At 41.8% G+C, this 17,688-nt stretch overlaps 1 protein-coding gene across 1 annotated transcript; it reads right to left on the minus strand.

Annotated features, from left to right (window-relative positions):
- Positions 1–1,698: 1,698 nt before the first annotated feature.
- On the minus strand, positions 1,699–15,624 carry LOC147900548 (transcription factor ILR3-like). The gene is made up of 6 exons (XM_087376784.1): positions 15,273–15,624; positions 14,858–15,060; positions 13,556–13,618; positions 4,205–4,282; positions 2,534–2,696; positions 1,699–2,394 (listed from the first exon to the last, which is right to left on the minus strand). The coding sequence occupies exons 2-6, from the start codon at positions 14,968–14,970 to the stop codon at positions 2,119–2,121; spliced, it is 693 nt and encodes a 230-aa protein (XP_087232910.1). The 5' UTR covers positions 14,971–15,060; positions 15,273–15,624; the 3' UTR covers positions 1,699–2,118.
- Between the last annotated feature and the right edge of the window lie 2,064 nt (positions 15,625–17,688).

A 17,688-nucleotide genomic window follows, 5' to 3' on the forward strand; every position in this document is an offset into this window, starting at 1 on the left:
ACAAAAATCTTTGTGCCTTTGAGCCCCCATGGACACTTTATTTGGAAGATTCCTTGATTTTCCTAAGAGTTGTGTGTCTTTGCATAGCTTCACATTTCCTCAATGAAGTCCCATGCTCGAGAAAGAGCTTTGAGCTTTGCAATACACATTTCCGCTCTCTCTACTTGGTCGAGAGAAGTTAAAAAGTAATCAAGAGTTCCTTATTTAGAGTCCTTTGCTTTGAGAAGAATCGATCCAACGAAAGTTTAAGTTGGATGTAATGGAGAAATAAGTTTTCCAAGGTGATAGAAGTTTGAAAAGAACTTTGACATTATATCTTTCTAAAACTTGTATTCAAAAAAAGCCCAGAGACATTAGCCTATCTTGGTAAAGTAGTCTTCTTTCATAGTCTTGAGAAGTAAAACTCTCGGAACTAAGTTAAAAGAATTGAAAAAGGAGGAAGAGAAAGCGTGGAAAGCAAATCACAAGCAATGTGTGGGATTCATGAGAGCTACGAAAATCCCATAACTTATGGTTTCCACACAATGGTAGGTAAAGTACTATGTTGGTAAAGAGGAATATTAAAGGACTTCTCTTTAGAGGTTCTTTTTCTCTTACGATGAGTTGATTTTCGTTCCAAGTTGAAACATCTTGCAAAGAAAGTTTGTAAAGCTCTCATCCAAAACAATTCCCGAGGTCGAACACATTATTAAAATGGCCCTCTACTCATTAGGAAAGCAACAAAAAGATTCCGCATCAAATTTTGCCATTGCCACATACAAATGAATTCTTCCTATGAACTTTTCTAGCTTCCCTAACATGTTCTTGAAAATGAATAAAGGAAGGCTCGACAAGATTATCCTACATAGAGCATATTACTACTATGTATGTTGTTGATAAAAGAAGGCTCAACAAGATTATCCTACATAAAGCATATTACTACTATGTATGTTGTTCATAACGTAAATTATGTGGTATGAATAGGACAAATAGGAACATAAGTTTTAAGATGCTTGTTTCTCAAGTGTCTTATTTTATTTGTATTAAAAATTCTTGCCAAGGCATTTTCTCCCTTGCTATATTCCCTAACTCTAGCAAGAGTGAGACTAAGTTGGGCTTGCTTGCACAATCGTTACTCATCCCAAGGTAGCTCCTTTACTGCGAGGGTACATCATGGAGCCAAATGACGGCAAAGAGATTGCATGGGTGTTTGGAAAGGTAAATATACCCCCCAAATTGGCAACTACAGTCAACGGCCAGTGCCCCAAGATCCTTTTGATCTAGAAGGACCAAAAGAGAAAAAGAGAAAGAAGTAACAAAGATAAAATATAAAATATAAAAAAAGAAATAAAAGTGGAGTAGAGGACAACTACCAAAGACAAGAACTAAAGGACCACAAAAAGCTATTGAAAAAGTCTTCGTAGTGCCCAAGCATAAGCAACTATACTAGGTTTCTAAAGACCCGTGTGTCTTGGTAAACTCAATGCTTACTAAAATACGCCCGGAAAAAAGAAGAAATGACTAAGCAAAATAAACAAGCATATCGGGACCAAAGTCTCTCTCTCTCTCTCTCTCTCTCATGAATGAAAGAAAGAATGACAGAATGGATTATTTAAGACATTAAAAACTAAAGGAAGTGTTACACTGATGTACCAATTCCTACAATGAAGCAATATTTAATTCCTTAATTTAAAAACACATGCATATTCAACTTAACTCTCTTTTCAAAACATCACCAAATCAGAAACTATCAATTTAGAAATTGCACACAAGGAATATTGCAATGTACCGGCAAGAAACGACCATGACAGGATTCAGGCCTATAGGGCTTAAGTTGAGATCCCATCTGGAGACAGTTTTTTCTCTCTTCTTTTTGTCTTTGTCGGGGACAATCCAAGGAGCTGCTTATATGGCAGCTGTAAAGAGATTTTGCAAAAACCACCACTAGAAGATAACGACAAATCGATCCATCACCTACCTAGATTGTCTTACATAGACCTGACAGCTATCCGAGCAAGGTGTCACATTATCACCTGCTCAAATAAATGGCCCTTTGCCTGCAGGATGTGCCACAATTGTCTTCGCAAAGACAAGGTATCACCAGTACACACACTGCATGCCCATTAAACCAGAAATAATCTATGCAACTGGAGGTCTGAGTGTGTGGTCCTGGGATGTGTCCAGTGCAGCAGGAGGCATCCATTGCCACATTCCCATTCCTGGATATCCAGGTATAGATGCAGCCTTATTGCCAGCAGCTTGATTTTGTGCAGCAAATGCTGCCATTGCAGCATGAAGAGCAATTGGATGTGGCATATACCCAGCAGGCATGGTCAATGTCTTCATTTGTTGCTCCAGCTTATCTTTTTCTGCCTTCAACCTCAGCTTCTCATCTCGAAGTTCATTCTTCTCTGCCTGAAAGATCGCAATTCCAACAGTCTCTCATCTGGTTGAAATCGATGTTTGTGTACTTCCAATGCTAATTAAAGAAACATTCCCACCAATATATCAAGCACTTGTAATTTACATTCAGAAGCTTTGCAGAACATCACACCTTTAACTCTTTGATAGTCTCTCGAAGCTGCTCAGTTGAGTCCCTCAGCTGCTGAGCTTCGGTCTTCAACTGATTCAGTGTGCGAAGTGCATCAGACAAAATGACCGTTTTATCTGTTTTCGGAGGCTTCCCTGGCTCCAAAATAGTGCTTAGTTCCAAGAACCTGGTTCATCCACCCCTCAAACCACGTAAATCACTTTTTTTCCAATTGTGAGTTCATATGAATACTAAAAGGCCAAATGCACCCCAAAAATGCAAAACAGTGTGGGCACACAGGCATACAAGCACCTTGAAACATCCTTTGGATAAACTGTGTCACCTTCCATTGAACATGAAAGTATGGAGGCAAAAGTATGGAGGCAAAAGTATGTGGCATCTTGTGTCACTTTTCATTGAGCATGAAACATTGTGACATGTGCAACATGTTTCAACATATTTCATATTCAATGGAATGTGTTCAGCAGAACTCCTACTCCATCACCTGTATGTTTGCCATTCATAGCGTACATACTATGATATCAAACTACTGCACTCAAGGATTAACAGATCTAGCGTGTTTTCCTCAGTTCACTAACAAAATGAGCAGTCTTGACTTCATCAGACTCCAGAATCCAAGCAAAAAGCCTCCAACTCCATCGCAAGCAGCACCATGTAAACCTCACCGTCTTAACCAGTATTTCTCCAGCAATTAAAGTCTGATGAGGCATGCCAAAAGCAAGCAAGCAATCACAAGAAAAGCCACTCAAGTGCATCAAACGAGTCGAGTTTGAAATACTGAGATTCAACAACGCTATACTAATAAGTACATGACTTGACAACAATATACTGATAAAGCTATAAGCCACAACCTTATAGCCCACAAACATGGCATTCTTAACTGTATCCCAACATGGCATTCTTAACTGTATCCCTCAGCTAATAACAAAAAATTGTGCACTTTTTAACTTCCTGGGCCTCTAGTATCCAAGCACAAATCTTCTAGTATTCATAAACCTGACCAAACACCCTACCTAACCAGCAGTCCTCCAAACTGCAAGGCGGTGGATGCCAAAGGTTAGCTAGCACACTACACCAAAGCCGTTCCTTACTGAATTTGAGTTACAATTGCTAGTAAAACATCGTTAGTACAAAAATGTAAACCTTCCAGCAGCTTTTGCTACCCCCACAAAACAAATATACCTTTGTAAGACTATCTATCCAATCGTACAAAGTCATTCTAAAGTCCAAAATTCTACAAAGAAAAGGAAAGAGAAGAAAAAAGAGCTTTTAAAAATTTTGAAAAACAAAAGGTAGACATACCCCCCACATAACAAAGGCTGGGTCGCACTCAAAAGCAAAGTCATTCCTTACTCAAACTCAAGCTATGACAGCTATTGCAAAAAAATTAAGAGTCAAGACAGAGATAAACCTTCCCAGCGGGATTTGCTACCCCACCTGACAGTGTAAAGATGAAATCAGCTCTTGCCAGATTTTCTCCCCCTACCTAGCAGTGGGGATTGCTTAATCCAGATCTATAGAGAAGGGACCATTTTTCACTCCCCGTTTCATACTAGTTCAGTAGCATCCATCTTGAGATGGTGATGAAGGTTGCAGGTTAAAATCCTGCTATTCTGATAGGTAATAGACTTGCAAGAGACAAGACATGTACAAATTCATGGTAAATAAACTCACCTGTCATTCAGACGATCCCTGCGCATCTTCTCCCGGCATGCTTTCGTACCACTGCCACCACAAGAATCCTCCCGCAACCTTCCATCACAAATTCAATCACATCAAACAGCTTTGAGTTGTCCTGCCATTAGAAAATGGCATCATGTCACACTGACGTTGTAAGTCAATACCCTTCCATTGCAAACCTGAAAATACAAGCATTTACATCAAGCAAGCCTGTATCACAACCAAAAAAAAAATCCACCGTTTTCTAAATGTTAGACCCATGAACAATGGAAACAAAGTACTTGCATCACAGAATTGCCTATGGTACCGCTGAGAACCCACTCCTCAAACTAAAGGACCTGGTAGAATAAGTGTTTCCCACTCAAAATGGTAGCATATGTTAGGTACCATGTGTATGGCACAACTACCAGTACGCTGCACTATATGTGAAAATTTTTAAGGTGGCTTTGTACATTATTATTGTTTCCCCCCAAAAAGGCAGGAGGAAAGGGAGAGAGAGGGCACTATGAGACTGAAAATCCTGATACAACAAGCTGTGGTAGTGGAGCTACTAAACGAGCGTCCATACCAATGCAAAATGCAAAAATGCAAAATGGCAGTACTAAGTCCTAAGTACAACATAGTCGTGTCAGTGGTCGACTATATATCCAATAGAGTGCTGTCGGCCACTCAGAGGTGCGGTCCTGGCACGTCTCCTAGTCGTAGCTCTGCGTCTGACCAAGGCTACTGTGACCCCCGTCGGTCGGGCTCCGACTCTAAACAAGGAGGGGATGTCCCCAAGTGTGATCTGTGTGTCAACCCTCTGTCTAAGTAAGTCTAATACAATTGAATTACTGATGGATGATGAAGAAATAGATAGTATTATGTATAATATAGGAATGATCATGTCAAAGTCAAGACTGAAAAATCAAAACTTATTAATATGGCTGAGGCTATGCTGAAGAGACTATGGCTGATCTGTTCCCATGGGAGGTAGGATGGTGTAGAGGCTACAGCATTTGCTGTTTGAAGAGGCTGTGACGTCTGCAGCTATTAGAGCTACGAGTTCTTCTTGAAGACACAAATCGAGACGAGTTTCATGAGAATGAGAGAGTAATACAAAAGGGAGTGAACAGGGATTTTCTGTTAGCAGGTTAGTTGGTTTTTCTTTGCCAGTAGATGGTGTCTAGGTGGTCTAGTGCTCCGATGATGGTCCATTCGAAGGCCATTTGTAATTGGGCAACAAGAGTGTGGGTGAGCCCTGAGCACTTGGAGCTTAATAATATCACTCAATGCATTGGGCTGAAGCAGTCATAACGGGAGGAAATTAGCGTATGCCGTCAAGCAATTTGTGGTGTGGATAGTTTGAGAGTTTTCTTTAGTCTTGCCCTGTGTAGTCGGTATCTTTGTCACTCTTCTTGATGTTTTGTTTCGTTTCCTTACTCAGCTTAAGGATGGATGGTTAGGGAGTAACCCTCATAAGGGAACCTTAGGAAAAAGTGGTTGGCCATGCAGCTGCAACGTGGCAACACTCTGGCATGCATTCGCTAACAGGAGCACGCTTCGAATCAACAAATGAATGTTTGTTGGAAGTAATGTGCTTGGATGCACCACCATCAAAATACCAAACCGCATCTAATATATCACTCACATTGAGTTAACTGATCTCAAGGTTGGGATCATAGTTGCATACTAAAAAAGACCACTCTTCAATCATGTCAACATCTAAAGTGTCACAAATCAAAACTGATATTCCAACTTCCTCCTCTTTTTCCAATATTTTCTTGTATCCCCTAATATGATAACCTGGCTTTTACCAATAATGTCTTTTTTGCTTTGCCTACATCATCCTTTGCCTTATTAGATGGCTGTCCTGCAGCAGCCTTAGTATGAATACCACCTTTATGCTTTGCCCTAGCTCCTATTTTGGACAGTAAGTGCTTGATTATTGCTGCGGAAAGAGGAATATTTATTCTTCCTTGTATGTTCCTCCTGCAATGACAAACCCACAAACTCCTCAAACTGAAGAGCCCGTGCATTGCTCCTCAAAGACAAAGTGAGAGAAGTGTGGAAACTCAAGTAGGACTCTGACAATGATTGCAATGTCCTCGATATCAAATCTTTTTCAAAGATCAACTCATCAATATATAGGGTTGCTTCTATTCAGATTCTCAAGATCCTTATTGAGAAATGAAACCCTTGCCTCATTCTTAAGACATGCCACACATGCAAAGAGGTCGTACAAGACCTTGTGAAGACTAATAAACCTTTTGATTTACAAAGAAATCAAGGCAAGAGCCTGTGCATCAGAAGCATTCCATCTCCTCTAATTAGCCGTGGCAGTTGCAATTATTGCAGGTGTCAGTTCAGCCACCACTATGACATGTGGTGTGGCTGGTGCATTAGGTGCAACACCTATAGGATTGGGTTCATCCCCATTCGCTAATCCTCATAAAACTTTGGCAACCAACACATTTTTAACAGATGCAGCAGCTCCAAAACAGTGGTGGCTCCTTGAAAAAATGGTTAACCAAGCAAGAAAATGCCTCTAAAACAGTTCTTGCGATAGAACGGTTCCATGAGACTGGAAACCAAGAATCCCCTTTAAACTAATGTACTACATTTGCACCATAGTTCCTGGATTGACTCTATCCAACACCACAAGCATAATGATTTTAAGGCTCACATAACAATGAAACATCATCTCGTTTTTGGAAATGTCCTAAGTGACTTATGACTAAATGCCGTAAGAAGCCTAGCTAGGACTAACTAGTCCTAACTATAGCCTACAAGGCCAAACCAGATCCAAGTGGCAACAAACCCCCCTCCATTGTATGGCTGAGGTATTATGGATACTTCTCGAGAATACCTGGAAACTCCTCGGTTAGAAGCATAATATGCCTGCACAGTATTGCACAGCACATCGTCAATGTATGACTGGTCATTTGTAACACTCCCTTGCTGAAATATGGTGCCTCCCATCTCATGCATGGGATGAGGCAAACTATGAGTATCCCCGTCAGGGATCCGAGTATCTCATTGAAATTGATGTACTATGAGCTTGTCCTTGACATCTTTGGCATCATAGTTCCTAGATTGACCCCGTATGCTCCCACAGTTCATAACAATAAACATAACAATTCACTTACGTTCAACACGCACACTGTGTCGTACTGTCACGAGTTTTGCTTCACACACATTGTGCAGCTAGTAAATTTAAAATTTACATCGCGGCACACAAGGCTTTTAGGCGTAAAGCATGTACGTAGAATAGCACTGCATCACTCAGCATTGCATGAATGTGCCCCATTATCAAGAATGTTTAAAGGACCACTGGACTCTAGATAATGCCTCCTTGCTTGATGATTTAAGTAATCAAATAATATGAGTTCCAGAGTAGTAAGCTCTATTGTGATTTTCACTTCTAAAAGCGTTTGAGTAGCCTATTTGTGTCTCTATATGTGACATACATGAGGAAAAGCTTATTTCAAATCTCTAATGGAGCAGCAGAAAAAGAGCCAAATCGTGGCTGAGAGTAAATCTCGACATTGAAGACAAAGGGCCAGGTAGAGGAACGTCTTATTTTATCATCAGTGGAGGCGATCTGTGATCAATAGATGCTCATACAGCGATGGCCACCGATGGTGATTACTGGTCATTTTTGGAGAGAGCCCCTTCAAGATAGAGAAGAGGTCCGGACTAAGCAACTCAACCAAGAGAACTACCATCAATTAAACACAGAGCGAAAGGCTTGATGTATTTCTTCATTTGTCCTTAACAATAAAGAAAATACTTGCTTTTGTTCAACAGATGAGTTTACTTCGTTCATGTCTATCCTCTCAATCAATGCAGTGCAACAACAGTGTTAAGTGTGGTTGTTTTGAATGTTGGAATATGAAGCCAAAGTGAGTCTAAAATGAGTGTCCTAGGTGTGTTTTAAAGTCTAGTGAGGCCTAGACATGCCATGTGTCATATTGGGAGTTATCACATATACACTATGGCTTTCTAGAGTCTAGTGTCACACTATATAGTGTTGTACTTGTCTATTTTCTATTATATCAATTAACATCAAGTTCTTTGGTATCATGTGAGTACTTCTCCATTGCTTTCATTTTCTTTCCATTTCATTTCCATTATGCTTATTATCTTTCCTTTCCATTCCTAGTGTTAGCTTGCTTCTCTCCTTACCACTATGATCTTTCATGTGGTATCAGAGCCATGTTTCTAGCCTTGCTCTCTCTTTCCCTTTCCCTTCCAAGAGGTTGAGGTGAGGGAGGCCAATGAAGCTACTCTACCTCCTCCTCCTTGGAAGGTTGCCCTCTTCTCACCTTCCTTGAGCTCTCTTCTCCACGCCATGATCTACCACCTCTCTTCTCCTTCCTTCAGCTACATCTTTCTGTGACCTGCGGACGATGTGACGCTTCTATCTAGATCTATAAGCAAAATCACGGCTTTATATCTTCAGCAAAGTTGTAGAGGACCTTGAGTACTACAAATTTCGTTTTTACATCATTGCAATCCAAGTTTTCTGTGAAAAGTTACAGCCCTTGCAAGAAGTGACGAAATTTGTTTCTGCGCGCGAATTCTGTTTTGGAGCTCAATGATTTGACAACCCAAGCATGACGCAACTAGCTTAATGTGGAGTTGTCCATCCTCTTCATTGTTGACCTCTACTCCAGTCCGCCATTCGCTCCTTCTGCCCGACATTCTGTTGGAGCTGCTGCCCGCAAGTTGGTGCCCATATTCTGCCCCTCATTCTCTTGGAGTTGTCCTTCTACTTCTATCTACCATGAAGAAGTTCCACGCTGCCTCTGTCTTCTTTGCCTGTCACTTGATGTGAGCTCTTGGCATTACATTGCGGTGACTCCTTCACGTGACTACTCCAAACTTTGGTGAAGACTTCCCGAGTTAGATGTGAGTTCTCCGATACAACTCCGACACACTCCACTACAGTGATCTCTCTGATTAGTGCATTACATCGAGCTTGATGTAGACCACTCTACATCAACAAGTGACTTCTTCAACATTGCTTATTCGATCAGTGTCTGAAGTACTTCGCATTGATTGACTTCCCGATTGGTCGTGGTACCCGAGGCTTCTACTTCGACATTGGTGACTCTCCTTCCAACATTTTGAGAGTCATCATCTGATTGCTCCATGTAGCTACCCCATGGACTTCACCGACACATATTTTGGGGCATTCCTACCTAGCGATTCATCGGCATCGTCATCGACTCACAGGGATGTGCAGACATGTGCCTTAGCTACTTAGAGGACATCTCTTACTTCTAAGAGATCTATTTTTATTATTACTACATGCTTGATGTTATTTTGGGATCCTCTGCCCTAGGTAGTCTCCCTAAAACGATATGAATTAAGAATTTTTTATTTTCATTGAGTCTAAAGGTCCTCTGCCTTGGATAGTCCTCCTAAAAAGGTGTATTGGTTTTTCTATTTTTTGGTGTGTGGCTTCCTAACATGTCCTGTTATGAAGCCAGGGGGGGTGTACTGTGGGAGCCATATGTATTGGCTTTGATAGGTCTCATTATCAGGCCTGGCCGAGTTCCAGGATGTTGGTGTATTCCTAGACCTATGAGCTGGTCATGTAGCCATGCTATAACGTGAGCCTCTAGCCTCTGAGCATGTTGAGTCCCAAGCCATGAGAGTGCTTGGATCAACCTCTGAACACACTCAGACTTTAGCCTCTGAGTTACATGGGGTGCACAGTTTAATGACTATCATTGTCATGTTCTGTTCTTGGTTCCATTCCAGTAGTCTCTCACCTTGCCTTCATGGGGGGGTGTTATCCCATATACACTATGGCTTTCTAGAGTCTAGTGTCACACTATATAGTGTTGTACTTGTCTGTTATCTATTATATCAGTCAACATCAAGCTCTTTGGTATCATGTGAGTACTTGTCCATTGCTTTCATTTTCTTTCCATTTCATTTCGATTATGCTTGTTATCTTTCCTTTCCATTCCTAGTGTTAGCTTGCTTCTCTCCTTACCACTATGATCTTTCATTGACATCAGAACTCAATCTAGCGTTCATGGTTAAGTGGTTGATTGATGCTCCTATCTAAAACAAAATCTGAGCGGCATTGCGGTCTCAGGTGAGGAGGAGGAAGCACTAGATAGGTGATTTGACAATGATTTCAAACTCTCAATCTAAAAAATCGACACAATGACTGCCAGAGGAAAAAATTCCCCCCTAAGCTTGCCGCAAGGTGTAAAACGCACATGGGTAAAGAGGGAGAGGCTAATGGAGTACGGTACTACCACTAGTTTGAATAGGGACAAAATATAAAAATACATACTATCCCAAACATGCTCCCTCTGCTGCTGACTAAGTCCCCATTACTGAGCTTTGATGCCAGGACTCCAAACTTCTTCAAATCAGAAAGAACCATGCTGCTCTGATAATAATCTAACATACGGGGACTTCCTTTGTGGGAATATATAAATGAAGAAAGAGAACTCAAGCATGACACACACCAGAGATCTTCCTAACTATAAAAGAAGGCGCCACTTAATGAAGGCCAATGATCTAGAAAAACACATTGTAAAGGATTGAGGATTTGACTTACCACGCAATCGTTACTATGTCTCAACTTGGCAAACTGAAATCTAAGGCAATTTATTACTCGATGCATTACTCCCAAGATATCAAGAGATATGCTAGAGATATGCTAGCACAGAAAAGTAGTTTAAAGCTGGGTCAATTTAAACTCGACAATTTGTTTATTTTCTAGGATAAGTTTCATGACGTGCACAAAAAAGATAAAGAGACAACGATAGGACACTAACAAAGCTAAGTATACTTACCTTTTGAACAAGATAAAATGAACATAAGGGATTAGGTTTTGCTTTGAAGCTTGAAGGTGAGTGGCAAGATAGCCAAAAAGAGGAGGGGGGGGGGGGGGAGGTGGGGGGGAGAAAAAAGCGAAAAAGAAAAAGAGACGTGTTATCCAAGAACCCTAGGAAACTTCCACATAACCCATGATAGGAATTAAACTCTGTTTACTTATTAGTTGAGGACAGCTAAAAATTAAGCAAGAAGGAATGTCATGACATCAGTAACAAATATTACCCAAATTAGTGTGCTAAACAATGGGATTAGTCAAGAGAAGAACATTGGTTTAAATGGCTTTAAAATCGAAGTTATATTTAGTACAGCAGGGAGAAAAAATGTTATGTTAAGTTATAGGTCATTGCCTAGGGGTAAAAAGGGATTATAATAATTAAAGTGTAGGGGTAAGGAACCTTAGAAACTCTAGTACCTAAGCTCTGAAGATTAACCTAGGTCTAGGGAGAATTGAAAGGACACATCTAATGAGGTGTGGTCACATCCCATATTCATGCATTCCACCTTTCCATTCCATCATTCTCAATGATTATAATAATTAAAGCGTAGGGAGAGGGGTAAGGAATCTTAGAAACTCTAGTACCCTTCATGCATTCCACCTTTCCATTCCATCATTCTTGAACCTCACCCCATCACCAATAGTACCCAGCTTTGAGAGCACTTATATACGTTTGTAAGACTAGAATATATCCAATCGTTTTTGAGAGCCCTTAGGCTAGGTCTATGCATGTAGATAGTAAGTCCAACATAAGAAAAGATTAGGATAGGCAAAGAAATACCCAATCTAGAGGTCATGGGGCCCTACCGTTAGAAATCTTGCACTTGCCGCCACGTAGCAGCAAAAGGAGCACCGAGTACAGGGGGTCCCACTCCCTTGCCTCCTAGCCACACATGCCCTCTCCGAGTCCCAAAAAGGCCGGCAGGACATTGGAGAGGGTTTTCACCATTATATTAAATTCAAGGTAACTCATATATCATCTTTGCATATGGGATTATTATCCCTCATATTCCACATGTCAGCTACGCACAAGGTGCCTCAATACCCCTCCAATATATCCACATTACCAAGGTGCCACCACGAGGGGGGTCAGGACCACACACCAAGGGTCCATATTTCCAACCACGAGGCACAAAATCGACTCCCCACAAAGATAACCCAACCACCAGGGTTCAACAGCGGCCAACAATTAATTCGGCCCCACCAAATTGGTTAACCCGTCAGAGGGTTCAAGGGCCGCCAACAATCAATGCAACCATTCAAGGGCTGCCAAAAACTGTAAGGAACTGCTACTGAAAACAGTGACTGTAGTAAGAGCACCCGCAGGCTGCCACCTCCCGCGAACGCGCAAAATCTACTCAACACAAGCCGTAGGTTGCCACCTGTCCGCAAGATCGCAACTGCTCTGATACCATGCTAGAAATCCAGCAATTGCCGCCATGTGGCAGCTCAAATAGCGCCGAGTATGGGGGGGTCCTACTCATTTGCGTTTTAGCCACGCAGAGTCTCAAAAAGGCCGGCAGGACATTGGAGAGGGGTTTCACCATCATATTATATTCAAGGTCACTCATATATCATCTTTGCAAATGGGATTATTATCCCTCGTATTCCACGTGCCAGCTGCGCACAAGGGGCCTCCATACCCCTCCAATATATCCACATTACCAAGGTGCCACCACGAGGGAGGGTTCGGACCACACCCCAAGGGTCCATATTTCCAACAGCTACTATTGTAGGAGGGCGTTGTTTTGATCTTCAATAACAACGCCGATGTGTGGCTAGTACCTGCACAATGCATCCTCAATTAATAGGCACGACTCATGGTGAATTAAAGCCCAAAATGGCTAGATGCAGAATGGCTTCCCAAAATATGCTTAAGTGGCACTATCTGCTAATGTGGCTGTGTGCGGCACATGGCACTGCTGAGATGTCTTACCACATAAGTAGGTGTTGGAAAAGTTTCTACCCACCTCGCGTGCAAGACTCAATCCCAACAAAGGCAGGTTCCTCAATGCAGATTCGTGATCCACGCTGTACCAATGCTGAAAGGAGTAGCAGGGAGCTTGAGTAGATTAGAAGGATAAGGTATCAAAATCAATACATGAGTACAATGGAGCTTGAGTAGATTAGAAGGCATCAAATCATTACATGAGCACAATGGAGAAGAGGCAGGCTTTGTAGTTGGGGCAGTTTGCGCCCCAATATCCTCCTCGTTAGCCCCCCTAACTAAATATCCCCCTAGTGCTAATCACATTAACTAAGCATTAATTTTCCCTTCATTACAAGATCAAAGGGGATGATTCTTTGCAACCCTGGGAAAGCAAACCAAAAGACTCAACCTGGAACATCTTTGCCCTTCAAGCAAAGAGTCACCTATTCTCACAGCTACTTCTGTGGCATCAAAACCTGCACAGATAAAGTTTACTAACTGGCAAAAGAGTATACAATCAAAACAGCACTGCACTGACACTTGTTACAGCTCAAGAATGTCCAAAAGTCACCTCTTTTTGAAGCAAGCCTTTTCTTGGTCATCTGTATCCCTTCTAGAGCAGCTGTTGTCAACACTGCAACACGCCATAAAACAATCTTTCTATAATCAGTACACGTGCCAAGTTAGATAACCTGAAGTGAAAAGACTGTAGATCAACCATAAATACAACATAAACCAACCGAAGATAGATTTCAATAGTACATAAACCACACACTAAAGGTGTTTCTGTATACACCTCCGACCTAACACTATAGCCACCTTCCAAAAAACATCTTGTGCAAGTAGAGCTGTCTCATACGACAGCTATTTCTCAGAGATCCAAAATCGAAGGTGCAAAAAAACACAAATCTAACAGAGCAAGCAAGACAAAAACTATCGGCTTGCCGATGTTTTACATAAAAGGGGTAGGTGAACCCCACCCTTTTTCACACAAAATAGAGAAAAAGAACAACAGAAAAACGCTTCAAAATTTCTATAATGCCACTGGAAAAAGAGCATGAGAAGCTAAGATGGCTAAAACAACCTGGGGTCAAGCTTTGAGACTCCTAAGAGAGCTGCGCATGGGATCCATAAATATTGCCAACCGTGTCAAGCTATACGTACCCTGTCCCCATCTTCACACCCTCTAGGTCGCAAATAAGTAAAGGTACAGGACAGAAAGAAAACACGAACGGATGAAAGCAAGGCAAGCTGGAAAATCGCCACAGGTGCAAATATGTGAGTACTTAGTTATTGTCCCTCAGCTCATCCAGCAACCACAGAGTATTCAGTGCTTCAAACCAAAGGACTTGGTCAGCTTCCAACACCATCATGACAAAGGCTGGTACGAAGTATCATGAATACCATGAGGCCTGTTATGACTCGTGAGTAAGTCTCAGAAACACTAGCTTCAAATCCAGTTGCTCAAGTGTGAAGGAAAAACTAGTAACGATAACATTGCAAAATTTCCAACGTCCTTGCAGGCTATCCTTAAGAGAGAAACATACTCAGAAGAAAAAGTGGAGAAGCTTCAAGACCACCACAAGGTAAAGGCCCTAATGCCTGGACTCTGGTGACAGTTCACATATAACAGATCGACTCTACAATGAAATCTCAGGCTATTCGCCTAGGATAAAATAGGAACTATTCCGAATTTCGTCCTTGAATTATTTGTAAATTTTAAACTTTGATCTTTCAAAACTTGTCTCTCCAAGTCGTACACCATTAAAGCAAGACAGAGTCCCTGAAGTTGTTTCGCAGTAATCGAAAATATAAAATGGGCACACCGTTTCAAGCTGGCAAAAACGAAAAAATAATCATGAGGGTTTAGAACCTCAAGTCCGCTTGTTCGTTCAAGCCACACCAGAAGAACGCATTGGGCTGCGATGAATCGTCCAGCAAATTATCATCCAAGAAGGTCATCCACTTGCTTGGAGGGGATGCCATCCTGCAGCCCTTTCAATAAGGTCCTTTTCTGCGTTAATGCGTAGTATTTTCTGCTCGCCTGTGTCCTTTCCGCTTGGCGGGCGCCCGACGCTTCGAAAGCAGCAAAAACAACACTGAGGTTCAGCACGAGCGCAGGAAGTCCATTTCCATGCTTTGATTGTGAATCATAGGAAGTGCTGACAGTAAATTGACTTAATGGCCCTTTTTTCTCCGTGGAGCTACGGATGAACGGAAATCGAAGGGATCAATCCATCAAAAGCGCAGGCGATCGTCTTCTTGTTGCAACGTGATTACTAGATTACCCTCCGGCAAGTCGCTTGAAAACGTCCTGGGAAGATCCCCCGGGCCGCTCTCTCTCTCTCTCTCTCTGTGTGGCAAACGACTCGCCCCTCCGCGCTGCAAGAGGGTTCGTTCTGCAGCGATATAGTGTTTGCCCTAGCAATCCGAGAAATCTGTCGCAGAAGCGAACTCAATTCCCTTTGAACGGAGATGGGGAAAGAGAAGAGGCAGAAACCCTGGAGACCACAGAAGAGAAAAGAGGATGCTGTGGGGGGTAGATCCAGGGGTGAGGATGGTGGCATGCACGACAAAGAGACTCAGAAATGGTACATGGCCTTTAAAAGCTTTCCTTTTGTAACCTTCCTTCTCAGCACCCCTCATTGCTTTTCACAATCAGATTCCTTACACCCCTCACCTTTTACCCTCCTTTGGTCACCTCTCAATTTTCCCACCCCCTCTAGTGCACATGTGAGCTTTATTGGCATACACCATAGAAGAGTGAGGCTAGGACATGGATGCCAATCCATGGCAACTTTTCGAGTGGCTCAAGACCCCCCATGGGAGCCTACATCTAGCAAGGACGGCACCAGCTCTCCTCATAGTCTCTCACACATGCTCTGGTATCCCCCTCGTCAATTAGCCCGGCACTGTGGCAGGACTAGCACGACAGCCCACACTACATATTAGTTATGTGCCAATCGAAACATCCTGTCCACCATAGGGGTTTTGATGTCGAAGTCTAGTGTCCCTTGGGACATCAGTGGCTATGGTTGAAGGCATACATAGCTTGGAACCCATCAAGCGATTGGCATAAATCGAGGTGGACGAATGGAACCCTGCCCAATTATCGATAAAGACCTATTGTAGTGTCCACATAACTTTCAACGTATGCTAGTTGTCCATTTGAGACTTGAACCCAAGACCTCCCAACGAGAGGCAAGGGTTTTAGCCACTTGCATTCATTCCTCCACATACTCATCATGGTAATTGTTGCATATTCTCGTGACATAGGGTGTGTCACACTAAGAATGTTATCGTCTGTGCCTTGCGGGTAATATAGAGCAAGCACTTAACCTTTAACAAGCCCTTCCCTAAAACATGCTTGCACTATACCACAATATTACAAGCAAGTTCCCCAAATCCAAGCAATTCATTAGGTTCATTATTACCTATATTGGGTTGGATGGATCCAAGCTATGGGTTGGAGGCTTGCATTAATTAGAGGGGGAGCTAATAATCCTATACTCCTTGACTCAATGATTCCCCTTGAGGAAGGTTGAAATAGATTGGTCTACTTGTGATTATAGGTAATATTTATAACTTTCTATACCACCATAGCACCTAGTGAGGTCCATGTACCACATTGCATCACTTGTGCAAGGTTACAATGTGGCTAGATTCCATGAGGCACTACTTAGATCAAGGATGTGGGATACGTGAGGAGCATTTGATGAAGAGTTGGCTTGCTTGGCATGTGGATAGGGGTGAAATGAAAAAGTAGATGCCATAACTTTGTTGTTTAGTTATGAAACCATGTTTGGTTAACCCAAGGTTAACTTAAAAGACCACAAATATCTTTATCTCCAAGAGATGATGAGAGAGATGATATATGGGCCTCAACTGCTCCCTTGGCATTTATGTAAGCCATGCTAAGGGCTTTCCTTATTTTATTCAACCCTTATATTCACCTTTTCATGATGGCTTTTCAGAACAAATCTTTAATAGCTCTTCAACATGCATACTTTTGGTTCAAAACTGTTCTCACTCAAATCATGTTCATCTTCCAATGCTGTTTTAGAAGTTTCTTTCAAAATAATATGTGGCAACACGGCATCTTGATGCATTTATGGTGACTTCCAAGCAAGATGGCACTTCTAAAAATATCGATGTGTCTTAGGTCCCCTATCCTTGTCATAAGTGTGAGAGATAATGGCTATTAGACGTATCACCGTTGAAGTACTACATAAGATACATGTGCATCTAATATTCCCATCCATGAGGGGAGTATGTGTCTCAAAAAGCATGAGACAAGACAAGCATTTTCTTGCATGAATATATAAATGAGGCCTTTTTGTAAAGATATGAGGAGTACGATCTTACTTTAATAATAACTTGATTGCCTAGTACTCTTCAATATCTAGAGTCTTGTAAGACTTTTTTAGCATTCACCGTGCTTTTACCTTTGTAAAGCTCCATAGAGGGCATTTATTGAAATCGTTCACTTGAAATCCCCTATTTTTGTTTTGCACAAGAGTTTACTAATATAACTATATATTTTGGCTTGTCTTTCATGGGGCCTGTACCAAGGTTTTTTATTTTTCCATGCTAATCTGAAAAAGGCAAGGATTGGTAATATCCTTCCTCTAACAAAAAGGTGACCGAAATATCATTGATCCCTTACCAATGACTTCAAAGGTGGATGTCGCTTGAGGGATGGGA

Source organism: Dipteris shenzhenensis, chromosome 7 (assembly GCF_047967505.1).
Source record: "Dipteris shenzhenensis isolate YYH24624 ecotype China chromosome 7, Dip_SZ_1.0, whole genome shotgun sequence".
NCBI lineage: Eukaryota > Viridiplantae > Streptophyta > Polypodiopsida > Gleicheniales > Dipteridaceae > Dipteris > Dipteris shenzhenensis.